At 44.3% G+C, this 13,424-nt stretch overlaps 1 protein-coding gene across 3 annotated transcripts; it reads left to right on the top strand.

Moving 5' to 3' along the window:
* Window positions 1–3,024: 3,024 nt before the first annotated feature.
* SBSPON (somatomedin B and thrombospondin type 1 domain containing) lies at window positions 3,025–13,424 on the top strand. 3 transcript variants are annotated; one of them, XM_033155418.1, is made up of 6 exons: window positions 3,029–3,287; window positions 8,252–8,446; window positions 9,821–9,911; window positions 10,762–10,941; window positions 12,528–12,580; window positions 12,665–13,424. In XM_033155418.1, exons 1-6 carry the CDS (start codon window positions 3,056–3,058, stop codon window positions 12,736–12,738), a joined length of 825 nt encoding a protein of 274 aa, XP_033011309.1. In that variant the 5' UTR covers window positions 3,029–3,055; the 3' UTR covers window positions 12,739–13,424. The 3 variants fall into 3 exon arrangements, with proteins under 3 accessions (XP_033011308.1, XP_033011309.1, XP_033011310.1); XM_033155417.1 differs by having other exon boundaries at window positions 3,025–3,287; window positions 12,528–13,424; XM_033155419.1 differs by lacking the exon at window positions 12,528–12,580 and having other exon boundaries at window positions 3,041–3,287.

The following is a 13,424-nucleotide window of genomic DNA, read 5'->3' as shown; positions in this document are numbered from 1 at the left end:
TTTGGTCATGGGATCCTGGAGAACACGGACATGCCATGCATGAAGCAACAGCGTGGCAAATGTTTTGTGTATACCAAGCTTCATAGCAAACCCAGAAAAGTAATTTTGAAATTTGGTGGAGGTAGAAGACGGAAATGGTACAGGATGGACTTGGCTGAGCATTCTAAATCTGAAATGCCAAATCAAAGTGGCTTAAAGACATGCTAATGCATTCAGCTAAATGAGATGAACCATAGAAGTTTACTCATCTCAGAAGGAAAAAGAGCCCCACTTCACATCCACATATGGCAGGCTGTGTGAGAAGTGGTCTGTCCTGGATATTCCAGCCTTTGAGGCATTAAATACAAACAAACAAACAAACACCAATGACGAAGTGGAAAGAAGAGACAAAGCAAGCTCTAAGATGTTTAAATAAAAGTAACCTCCCAATGGACTATTATCCTTAAGTGGATTTATTTAATTCATATCATTTACATTTGCCACTTAAATGACCAGTGTTCCTAGAGCCCAGTTATTTTTGAAATCACCATGTCACATGTGAAATGCTGCAGATGTGGAGGCCAACCACAGCTGTTTTCCAAAAGGTGGCTAGGGAACAGTGATGAGGAGATGAACACAGGAACTATACAGATCTAAATGGATTCCACCATCAAGTTGCCTAGACACAGCCAGAGGCATATACTGTACATGTGGGGGAAGGCATATTTTTGTTTATGTATTGCATTTATATCCCACCTTTTCTCCCAAGAGCTCAAGGCGATGTACATGGTTCTTCCCATCCTCCCCACAACAACCCTGTGAGGTAGGTTAGGCTGAAAGGCAGTGACTGGCCCAACTTCACCCAGTGAGCTTCATGGCATACAGTACATGCCCCTACCCTTGCTGGATGAGCAGCAGCTGAACATGCGAATGAGTACTACAGGGAGCATAGTTCCTGACCCAATCCAGGGATGCACACGAGCAACAGTGCCTGACCAGTATTAGAAACTGAGATATGAAAGCTAGGAGCTAAATGGCACCTTAAACCTAGGTTATGGGAACCACAACAGAATGTCTAGGTACACTTTTTTATAAGAAGAATACAAAGCTGAAAATGAATGAACTGCAGCTAAAATCTTACTTTCGTTTTTCACGTTGTCTAGTCCTCATCGAAAGACTGCAAAAAAGAAGAAGCCATGCTTCCCCTGCCCACCCCCTTAATAGTCTTACGAGGGTCCCTCAAAACACTGCCTTTCTTTAAGGTCAGCTGAGAGGCAGAACCTATCAGCTTGCCTGATGCTGCAGTGATTCCAGTCCAGCAGGCAGGAATTTCTCCTTCCAAGCCCTCAAGCAGGGGCGTAGCTAGCCGCTGGGCTGCTGGGGGCGGCAAGCCAAGCGGCACCCATGGGGGCGGGGCGTCGCTCTGTGCGCATGATGTCATGACGCATGTGCACGGAGCAACGCCTCCGCCCGGGCCAGCTGGCCCGGCCCTCTCCCGCTGCGCTCCGTGAGCGGAACCGTCCCGGGGAAAGGAGAGGGGTTGGGCCAGAGAGGGGAGCGGAGCGGTGAAAAAAGCCGCTGAAAGGAGGAAAGCCCCCTCTTTCAGCGGCTTTTTTCGCCACTGGCTGGAGGCAGGCCGTGCGCTGCTGCTCCCGGGGTGACGGAGGGAGCGGCGGCGCGTGGGAGTGGCGGGAGGGGCCGCCGCTTGTAACCCCCACCCGCTGCTTGTCACCCCCACCCTCCCCAGTCACCCGGGGCGTTCCGCCCCTACCACTCCCCCAGTGACGCCCCTGCCCTCAACACCAGCAATGGCACTTTAAATCTGAAATCTTAGGCGCAGTACTGTGACCAGAGCTTAGAAATTGCTCACGCTAATGAAATTCCCACTTGCAAAATGTGCCTAGAACAATGGGAGTTTTGAACACTTTTGCCTGACAACGACTTAGGAGGGAGAGATGAGGCCTGGATCTAGTCTCCCACTGGTTCCTGCCCTAAAGTGGCCTATGCATTCTGCTATGTCCTCACTACTGGATCCCACACACCGAGCATCCAAGCTGTTTAAAGGAGTATCAGTTTTCTTCCGGCAAATGTGGGAGGAAAGGATAAGCTTTCATTAAGCGTCACTTCCCCCATATCAACAGCTCTTTCAAACACAGAAGGTACCAATCTAAGACTGTCAGATATATTTTTCTTTTGGCTTATGCTAACCTGGAGAAGTTCTGTTACCCACACCTTTTGCTGCTCAGTAACAGCTTCCTCAAATATTATTTCATCAGTTGTATTAATTAATTAATATTGCATTTATATCCTGCCTTTTTTCTCCGAGGAGCTCTTAATCCTCACAACAAGTTTGTGAGGTAGGTTAGGCTGAGAGGAAGTGGCACGCCTAAGGCCGCCCAGGGAGCTTCATCGCTGTGTGTGGGGATTTGGTCTCAGTCCAACCACTGCACCACACTGGTTCTCAGTTCGTGAGTTTAAAGCTGATTTATTAACATACTTCTATACCGCTATTAATTAAAAAAACAACAACCCTAGAACGGCCTACAACAATTATACACGAACCCGTACAATAAAAGTCAACACCAGAGAGCAGGTGCTACAGCCGAGAAGCGCCCCGCTCCCTCCGCCCCGTCTAGCGGCGCAGGCTGTGGCCGGAGAGAGGCGGAGCGAGGGCAGCTGCCCGGGGCGTTCGGCTGCCTTTCCCTTTCGCTGGTCCGCTGCCAACCCCGCGCATTCCCGTGACCCTGCCCGGAGAGGATGAGCGGGCCGGAGCATCCCTTGCCTCCCTCCCCGCCCAAGTACGCAGCAGCAGTAGCAGCAGCAGCAGCAGGTTCAGGCAGGGAGGCGCGAGGAATCCCCCTCGCGCCCTTGCCGCCTTTTCCTTGGAGCGCGTGGCGGCGACCCTTTCTACCTTAGCTCTGGGAGAGCGAGAGCCGCGGGAGCCAGGCGAGGGGCTGGGAGGGGCCGAGGCGTGGCAAGGCAGCAGCGCGCCCGGCCGGCCCCCCTCTCTCCGCGCGCCCCGCCGTGTGTCGCTGCCTTCTCTCGCCTCAGTCGGGGAAACCTCTTCGCCTGCGAGATGGGCGCCGGCCGGGCCGCGCCGGGCATCCTGGCCCTGGCCACGGCTCTCTTGGCGTTTTGGCGCCGCGCCGAGGCGGGGTGCGCAGAAGAGGGGCGCTGCTGCCCGGGCCGGGACCCAAGCTGTGCCAGCAGTGGCTGGCGCGTCGACCGAGCCTACGGGACGTGCTTCTGCGACGAGGCGTGCAAGCTGACGGGCGACTGCTGCTATGACTACGCCCAGGCGTGCCCAGGTACTTACCGCGGAAGGAGACGGGCCTCAACACAGCGGAGGGAGAGACTGGAGGGGGGTGGGTTTCTAATTTTGCCTCCCGAGAACAGGTGTCCGAAGGGTTAACCGTGAACGGCTTTTCCCGGCGGAGATGGGGGTGGAGCCCACTCTGCACATGCTCAGAGAGCCGCCGCTGTCTTTACTCGCACCCTCTTACAAACCAGGGCTAAGCCTTGCCGTTGGCTGGAGAAATTCTATAAAAACGGTTATCTTTTATATATGGTTTTAGCTGTTAGTATTTTACCTGTGTTGTTTTAATTTGCGTAAGTCGTCTTGTGTCGCGGGGGAAGCGGGATATAAATAAAATTGAAAACGTTAATAATTGTTTCAACTTAAACCCCAAATAATGAGACGCTGAACAGCCACCTGCTCAGTTGCCAGATCTCCACCCAGGACTTGACTTCCCTTTGCAGCTCTGGCATTGGCCACTTTTTGCTCTTGATCCCAAGGAAATTTAGGCTTCATAAGCAAAGGCTTTAAACAAAAGGGGGGGGGGAGCACGAATTTCTTTGTTTTTTATTTTACACGGGAAATCCAACTGAGGAACCAAAAAATGCAAGGAAGTGACTCAGGGAGACTTCACTGGGTATTTGTTTGTGAAGTAGATTCCTGCTTGAGATGGAGATATTAAATTCCTTTGCAAATCTAATGTATTGAGAGCATGAGTGGTGCAACAGGCAATGTTGGAATAGAGTTATACAAAATATCATGTATGGAGGCTTCTTTTCTCTTTCTTTAAATGTGTCATTGCCATGGAGTAAAGTAGAAGTGTTTGATATACTGTACAGTGCTTTGTTTGGGTAAAGGTAAAAAAGGTAAAGGTAAAGGACCGCAGATGACAAGGTAGGAGGCCTTAATGAAATCAAATAGTCATAGCTACGGATCATGGTTTAAAATTGTTTTTTTTAAATCTTTCTAAACCATTAACTAGGAGCATCAGCACTGTACACAAAAGGTAAGGGCTGAGGGAGGGAGCAAGTCACCCTGTAATTCAAGCAATGCTGTTATAGATTTATCAATGAATGCAAGAATCCTGCCAGACATATACAAAGCTTTCAGTATAGCAGCTGGAGTCAGGACCTGAAAGTCAAAGGACCAAGCCCTCCTGGTGAGAATACCCTCCCCTTGGAAATTGTGTGTGTTTTTAAAAAAAAGTTGCATAAGGATTTATTCCTCTTTTGAATTCTTTTTACACAGCTGACTCAGAAGGAGCAGGTGCAGGGAGACGTCTGTCAAATGTGAACCTTAAAGGCCTGCAACCCAAAAGACAATTAAAAACAACTTTTTATTTCAGACAATATTCACGACTTCCCTCTTGCATTGTGCAAGCGTTGCTTATTTGCTTGATAGCTTTTGGAGCTGTCTGCTCTGCAGGCATCTTGGACTGGTGTGCTGGGTTTGTTTCTGCTCTGTTTGGTGCATTGTGGAATGGATTATACGGATTAATCTGTGAAGCAGGGAGGGAGGTTGCAGTGGAAATGATCCTGTCTCAGAGTGGGGAGTTGAATTGGATGATCACCTGGCCTCTTTCAGTCCATTTGCTTAGACTTGTACCTCAGGCTGATCGTGGTACTATAGTTTATAAGGCAAACTGACGTTTCTGAACCTCAGTTTTGCCTCATGATGCTAACAATGGGGCAGTTGCAGAGGGAAATTAGTGGGAGGATGCTTAGCTTTCATCAATTCTACCTTGCAGTGCTCCTCCAGTCCCTTTTAAATGCTTTCCTGCCATCCAGTTCTCAGGATGGAAATAAGCTTTGATGGTGGAGAAAGCCCTGGCGAGGGAGCAGTTGTGGAGGAGGAACAGCAGACAGAGGAAGTTTTAAATATCCCATCCAGCCCATCACCCCTCTGCTGCAAATGCCCCCATATGCCATGCATTATAATTACCTGCCATTGAAAATTTTAGGGTATCTTGTGTTTGTTTCATCATAGCAGTGGTTGGCAAGTGGTGGTCCAATCTACTACAGTATCTGACCTACTGAGCACTGATTGTTGCTTCTCTTCCCCCCCCCCCTCCTCTCCTGCCTAGTCTTTGCTTGAAAGGCATGAAAGTCAGGGGCAGGTGTGTGTGGGGGGGGTGCCACAAAGCCACTGACATAGGTGGAGCAGCATGGAAGGAAGGTTGGGGGAGTGTACAGTCAGCAGCTCTGGATTGGCTCTGCTGGTCAGCCCTACCTCAGGCCACTGCCCTGCCTCGCCCTGTATGTGTGTAGAGGAGGGCAACCAAGATGACCAAGGGCCTGAAGACCAAGCTTTATGACAGGCATGTTGAAAGTCCAGCCCGGGGGCCTAATCTGGCCCACTGGTAGATTTAATCCTGCCCATGGTAGTTTATTTATTGGGGTAAAATTATAAAATAAAAGCTGAACCACTTTAATCCCCAAAAAAGCTCAACAACATCAATCCTAAAAAAAAAGCTCAACAACTTTGGTTGGCCCTCATGCATGTTCACACCATCAAATCTGGCCCTCTTTGAAAAAAGTTTGGACACCCCTGCTTTATGAGGAACGGTTGAAGGAGCTGCGTATGTTTAGCCTAGAAAATAGATTGAGAGAAGATATCTAAAGGGCTGTAACATGGAAGATGGAGCAAGCTTGTTTTCTCCTACTCTGGAGACAGGAACCAATGGCTTCAAGTTAGGAGATTCCAACTTAACATCAGGAAGAACCTTCTGACAGCAAGAGCTGTTCGACAGTGGAATGGACTCGCGAGGAACACCATGAACTCTCCAGTGGATTCTCTGTGATTATATGATTTTCATTCAAATCCTCTGGCACATCCATGTAAGAAAGGAATGCAATGGCCAGTGGCATTTCTCCCCGCACAATCAAGTGTTATATAAATTTTATTAAATAAACAAAAAAGAAATTGTCTTTGAAATGAGCAAAAATAGTGAAATCTCACTTGAGCATGACTTTTAGTTCTTCCATCTTGATTCTTGGAGGGTAAAGATTGCCAGTACAAAGCTGTTTCTTAGTGACTTCTACTCCCATCAAGCTGGGAGGCCAAAGGAATGAAAAGATCCATTTGGGTGGTCTGAAAGGCTACTGGTATGCTATACTCAAGCATTTGACCTTCTAAACTGAAATTCAGATAGGAAAATGTGATATCAGAGTCATTATTAAAGTGTTTTAAAATAAAAGATTTCCTGAGGAGGATTGTTAGTTATTTGGGGGGGGGAGGATGTTATTTTTGGAATGAGAGAAGAAGGGGTAGCCTTCCAAGTAGGAAGTGGGGCCTTGAGGGACTTGCAAGCTGGGTTCAAAGAAAATAAAAGATGGCTTGGAAAGCAACTTCCATTTCTGTTTATACCGGATTTCAAAATAGCAAAGTGTGTAACACTTTTTTTCACACATTGGTACCATATTCCTATGAGGTACTGTAATTTTGTAGCTTCCTCAACCTTGGTCATCCAGATGTCTTTGGCCTACAACTCCCATGATCCCTAGCTAGCAGGACAAGTGGTCAGGGATGATGGGAATTGTAGTCTCAAAACATCTGGAGGGCCGAGGTTGAGGAAGCCTGAACTAATCCCTTAGCAGCATATTTGTTGTTGTTCAGTCGTTCAGTCGTGTCCGACTCTTTGTGACCCCATGGACCAGAGCACACCAGGCACGCCTATCCTTCACTGCCTCTCGCAGTTTGGCCAAACTCATGTTAGTAGCTTCGAGAACACTGTCCAACCATCTCATCCTCTGTCGTCCCCTTCTCCTTGTGCCCTCCATCTTTCCCAACATCAGGGTCTTTTCTAGGGAGTCTTCTCTTCTCATGAGGTGGCCAAAGTACTGGAGCCTCAACTTCAGGACCTGTCCTTCTAGTGAGCACTAAGGGCTGATTTCTTTAAGAATGGATAAGTTTGATCTTCTTGCAGTCCATGGGACTCTCAAGAGTCTCCTCCAGCACCATAATTCAAAAGCATCAATTCTTTGGCGGTCAACCTTCTTTATGGTCCAACTCTCACTTCCATATATTACTACTGGGAAAACCAGCATATATATCCTGCCCTTAAATATATATCCTGCCCTTCCTCCCAACAGAGGCCAGGGTAGCAAATAAAGAGAAATAAGAGTGCCAAGACCCAAGCTAGACTGGGAATCTAGTTCATGAAGCATGCTTCTCTCTTTGGAAGGTGAAAAAAGGAAGAGAAAAGTGTTAAAACTTTCATCGGATTACATTCAGGAGGGGAGGTTCATGTGAGGGGATTGAAAATAAATAGCATCAAAAGGCTCCCTTCACTTGGCTGCTGAATGTGTGGCTGGCAGGCAACATGGCTGGTGCTCTCATCAAGGGCAGGGGTATACAGTGCATGCCCCTCATGCATTCTTCCATTGTGGGGGGGGGGGTTCAGCTGAGAACCCTGTGTGGTGGCTTACAAAAACAATATTACCCCCACAACAAAAGACTAGCTGCTGTACAAATTTTGACAATAGAAAAGATGAAGAGGTAATAATTAAGAAATGGGAACAATTCATGAAAGTGAGCTTATTTTTAGTGCTGTTGATTGGTCATAAGGAGAGTTTTCCATAGGGATCAGTGGGACTTTAAAGTGCATTTCGCTGAATCATATTTGAAGGGAGAGAAAGAACAGATGCAAGGGGTGAATGTGAGGAAATGCATTTGTATAATTATACTTTATTACAAAGAAAGACCTAGGCTTGTGCAAGGCACAAAAGTTTTGAAAATGGCACCCAGTGTTGACTTCATAGTGTTTAGTCAGAATTACCCATGTAGCCTCCCTGTTTTCCTGCCAGAGGCAGCCTATGATATAGAGTGTGTGAGCATAACAACAACCCCCCCCCATCCCAAGTCCACTCACTAAGTTTTTCTCACTAAGAATTACAGGGAAAAGGTTAATAATTTGACGTATGGCTTCATAACTTCCTCAGGTATTATTATTGATGATAATCTTAAATATCTTTGTAGCTCTTCCATGCATCGTTGGGGAGTGGAGTCACTGGAGTGGCTGTGCAGCACAGTGTAAGCCTAACTTCCGAATGCGTACACGGATCATACAGCAGGAACCCAAAAATGGTGGGGAGCCCTGTCCTCCATTAGAAGAGAAAGCTGGATGCCTGGAATATACTACCTACGAGGGGCAGGATTGTGGAGATGAGCACGGTACACGTAACATACTATTTTGCTCCAAATCTTCCATTATGTGACTCACATCCATAAACATTTAATTGCTTTTTAATAATTCATTTATTATGACTGACTGTAGTAAGAACACTGGGTACTATTTATTAAAAAAATGCATAATATATTTCCATAGGGTTAACTGTCAATTGATAAGTAGCATCTCGCATGAAGCAAATAAAAGAATCTGTCTTACTGTATTGTCTTTCCATTGCCATTTCATTAAAATGGCTTCCTTCAATATATTGTGCTTAATTTTTGCAAACTGAGAGCACTCATATTTCCTCCTGCTTGCCAGAGCTTCCCACCCCCTCCTTTATAACATTAGGCAGTTTCAACTACTGTAATATGTGCTTGAAGCCAAAACCATGTTCTTATAATCAGAGTTTTCAAAGGCACTACAGTTAGAGTCTCTGTGAAGTCTGTGTAAACCATAGTTTGTGTCAGTGCATGTATAATACACAACTACAGTCAGTGGTGTGAAAAGGGTGGAATTGCTTCAGAGCCAAGAACAGGAATGGAACATGTTCAGTAGGCTGACTCCCATCTTGCAAACTAGGATTTACAGGGAGCAAGTGTCATATCTCCACTAGGTCAGTTGTGCCAGCAGTTGGTTTTGCAGCAGGCCCAAGACTTTATAGGATACATGTGAGTGGTCTGGTTCTGTACCTGCCACATTTTGTGGTATGTAAATGGCTTTGCATTCTGCTTCCTCACTGCACCTGGAGATGTTTGTTACATAGTAGCAGCACCAGTGATAATTCTGCAGAAATGCAATTCTTATGTTCAAGTCCCAGTGAACTGAGTTGTCTTTTTTATATAAGTGCTTGTGTAGCTTTTATCTTTTATTAAATTTCTTGTATTTCTCCTGGAAAGCAGTCAAGTTTGTTTATTTTGAGACATGGCTGTAACTGTTAACATACTTCAAACATATTTAACTTGGGCTAGAAGGGATTGCATAGTAGCAAATAAAGAGCAGCCAACAAGGAGAAAAGGTAATTTACATGAAAATATTCATTGGAATGTGGGGGAAACCTATAATCTACTCAACTGCGAATGTTTGCCCATTCAACCTCTTGTTGAGAACCATATTTCAAAATGACAGGGATATTTGCAGGACTTTGGAAGTATTGAGCCTTCACAATTTATAGGCCTATAACCAATAACACAGTAGTCCCTCATGAAAATACCCTATCCTACTAGAATGGCCTTGCCTGCCAGTTTAATTATATGATGACTATCTTATGATAGAGAACTCTGTGTTTTCTGCATCACTTCAGTTAAACAGTAATGTCAGTGTCTTTCATCCTTCTTGAAGAAGCTTGTTTTTATAATGATAAACCTTTCTCTTCCTAGTTCCTGCTTTTATAACTACTTCTGAATACAGCAAAGAGAGAAAAAAGAGAGCTGCAAATCCAAGGTGGTCTTCCGAAACAGAGAATTCTAGGTAATTAAGGCTGCAATTCCATACTTGCAAGCGCCGTTGAACTCCACAGTGCTTACTCCGAGTATAGAGACACACAGGCTTGAGCTGTAGGCCAATCTTGTAATATGCACCTAGGTCATTCAGTTCACAGGAAAGAAAATATTGAACATTCATGTAGAATAATTCAACCATGCCTGTTCCAGAGTTAATCTGAAAGGGGTTGGTGGAAGCTGACATCCCCATCTCTTCTCTATACAGTACAAGCTCCTAAAAATGCTCTGCCAAGGGTACCTTGAGGAATAGGATAAGCTATAATGTAAGGGTTCTGAAGGGGGCACTGCAAAAATTAGTTGGGGCACCTTCCATGTTCAAAACTCCACTGGCAGAAGGCCTCTCTGCAAATTTTTCAGGGATGCCTCTTTCTTCTCAGTCCCCTGTGCCACAGCCTACTTCATTTTGTAGGGTCTGCTGTGAGGTGACTATTTGAGTGTAACCACAGCTAAATAGTATTCTGTTCCTATAATTTGTCTATGAGGAATGCAGAACACTCGTGTTGCCTAGCTGCTAGGGACCCCACAGTGATTGTGAAGATATAATTTAAAACACCCAAAATCAGCATAGCTAACCTAGTAGAACCACTGTATTAAAATAAAGTAAAAAAATATTGTTGACCCAGGTCAGTTTGCTGGCTGTGAACATAACATGGCTGTAGCTGATAGACAGTACTGTTTATGTTCAGCTATCATCAATTCATACAGATGCAGTGGGCAACATATTTTGGCTTATTTATTACTGCAGTTGCAGGCAATAGTTATGCTATAGTCTATTAAATGTATAATGCAACACATTAACCAAAGTTTCTTCTCTTAAGGAGCTATTGTGTGGAATTTAAAACAGAAACATTGTCTCCTCATTGTTCTATGGAGAATCGCCCATATGCTCGATGGATGCAGTACATCAGAGAAGGATTTACGGTGTGTGTAACCTGCCAGCCTCCAGCAATGCACACTAGCAGCCATCGCTGTTTTGGAGATGGTGGTGATGCAGATGGGTAAGCAACTGAATCTCATTTCTGAAGTCCTACCATCAGCACCGCAAAAATTTTAACTTATACATTATATTGAACAGTTTTTAAAGAGAGTAGATTGCTGACACAGAGAACATTTTAAAGTAACTTGTACTGCTTCAAAATCACTACTGTAGTGGCACTCCTCTGTATTAATGTACACAAGTGCAAGACCAAGAACATTTCTCTATTTTGTTCATGTGAATGCAGAATAGGAACTTTCTTATTTGAAGTTGAATGGGGTCGTTTTGACCCCCCACCCTCATTCAAAAGTGAGATCTTTTAATGTAAAGGTGTCTCAGTTTAGGCTAAAGCAGCAATTGCTTGATATTCAGGCTTCAAACGCCATTTCCTGCATTTAAGATACTGTTTAAAAATACCAGGTTTGAGTTCCAACAGACAACATAATAATTTTGAGACTTCATTCGATAGTTGGCTCACAAGGAGACCCTCCCCAGAGCCTGAAGAGGACATTCTCTTTAATAATGTCTTTTTCCCCAGTTGCCCCTTTTCCTTCTTCCCCTCTTAACTGTCAAAACTAATAGATAGACATCTCCCCTTTTTTCTGAGTGGTTGTTCAGCAGGCTTAAAAATCTTCTCTTTTACTTCACATCCCTTTCTAATAAAAGTGGGGTTAAATTAGTCATGCAGAGTAGCTAAAGGCACAGGGATACAAATTGTACTCCAATGAGTTGCAATACAGGTGGGGCCTAGACCCTGCAGGCTCAATAAGCAGAGTCCTTAAATCAATTATTTTCTTGGTCCTACTGTAGTGAGTGCTACCACCTTGCTGCTTCTAACTTCTGCCCCCATGACTGCATCAAAAGACCTTGGCAGCCACGTTATACACAATATAGGCTAATTCACACAGCACTCAGCTTACACCTACCATAGCAGAATCAATGCATAACTTCCTTCATTGATGGACAGTTATTATGAATAGCTCCTATCAGTTCAACAAGTAATCTGATACAGTAAAGTCAGAGTTGCTATTAAACACAGATGGCTTACCTGTAGCTCTCCAGATGTTGCTTGACTATGACTCCCATAATACGTAACCATTGACCATGCTGGCTTGGGCTGATGGGTGTTGGGAGTTCAACATCTCCAGAACCCCTGCTATAAAATCAGTGTACTTAAGAAAGATGGTTACTGCAATATGATGACACAATAAATGCAAGTTGCTTTTATATAGACACTGTGAAAATGTTGCATTGCTATGGACTCAAAGGGCCAGGTTACTTAAAATACTTTCTTACATATATAATTACCTGATCCCCAAGATCACTGGAGACCCTGCTACAACTTCTTGGGCCAAATAAAGTGAGGTGTCTGGCTGCTAGGGAAAGTATCTTATCTGTGGTGGCACTATATTGACAGAAGGTGAAGATTGTAAAAATGTTCTAACCTGGGCTTTTCAATTTTATGTTTTGTGTTTTATTGCATATCTGCCATAAAAAGCAGTATTAAAGTTTGATATGTTGATTTATATCTTATGTTTATTTTTTTGTGAACCAACCTGAGAGCATATGCTTATTTATTACAAAAAAGTAATAAAATTCATTTTGCAGATGCTACGAATTAGAATTATTGAACAATGAAGTAGCTCTTTACAGGATGTTCAGTAAGTTTAAACAGGGAGTTAAAATGCCATGTATTTATATCCACTCCCCATGGGATGATGTTTATGCATATGTTCTCTTTTTAGGAATAAAGTTCTTCACTGGCAAGCGGTTGGCAATCCATCCTGCCATGGAACATGGAAAAAAGTTCATCAGCTGAAAGAATGTTCATGCCCTCTTGTACATAGCTTTATTTTTACGTAGCAATTTGAACACATAACCTTTAATATTTTACTGAACTGAGGAAACTCTTCTATTGTTGGACTTCTGTAACCCTATTAGACATTGCTTTTTAACAAGTGACAAGTCAACATTTTGAAATCATAGTCAGGCTGCACTGAATAAAAAACTAAGCTAATTATTGTAAGTTATGATAGGCATCTTGGGTCTGCAGATGGTATTTTAGTGAGATTTTACTTGGCATAATCCAGTATTGATGATCATTGTGGAAGCCCCACTGAAAATGAGGCAATCCAGAATCACTTGCCCCTATCCATTTTAATAGCAGGGTATTGATTCCCAATTTGTTTTATCCAGTACATAAGACAATAATCACCATTCAGAAGGAAGTTCCTGAGATAGATACTGCAATTCCAGGTATATTCAACATCAGCCAAATATCACAGGTTCCTTAGAAGGTACACACACACACACACACACACACACACACACACACAAAATGGTTGGAGACTGCCTGCTTCACATGAATGCCTGGATAAGGAAGCTGTTTGATGCGGCTTCACAGTACAGCTAATCTTTACAGATAAGTAGCTTCTCACATGAGACAACTACTACTGTGTGGCCCCTCATCATGTGAATGCTTCTGACCATCTGGGGTATTCTGTT

This window comes from Lacerta agilis, chromosome 7, assembly GCF_009819535.1.
Source record: "Lacerta agilis isolate rLacAgi1 chromosome 7, rLacAgi1.pri, whole genome shotgun sequence".
NCBI classification, from domain to species: domain Eukaryota; kingdom Metazoa; phylum Chordata; class Lepidosauria; order Squamata; family Lacertidae; genus Lacerta; species Lacerta agilis.
Note: the sequence above shows the minus strand (reverse complement) of the source record. Positions and strands in the feature narration are given on the sequence as shown.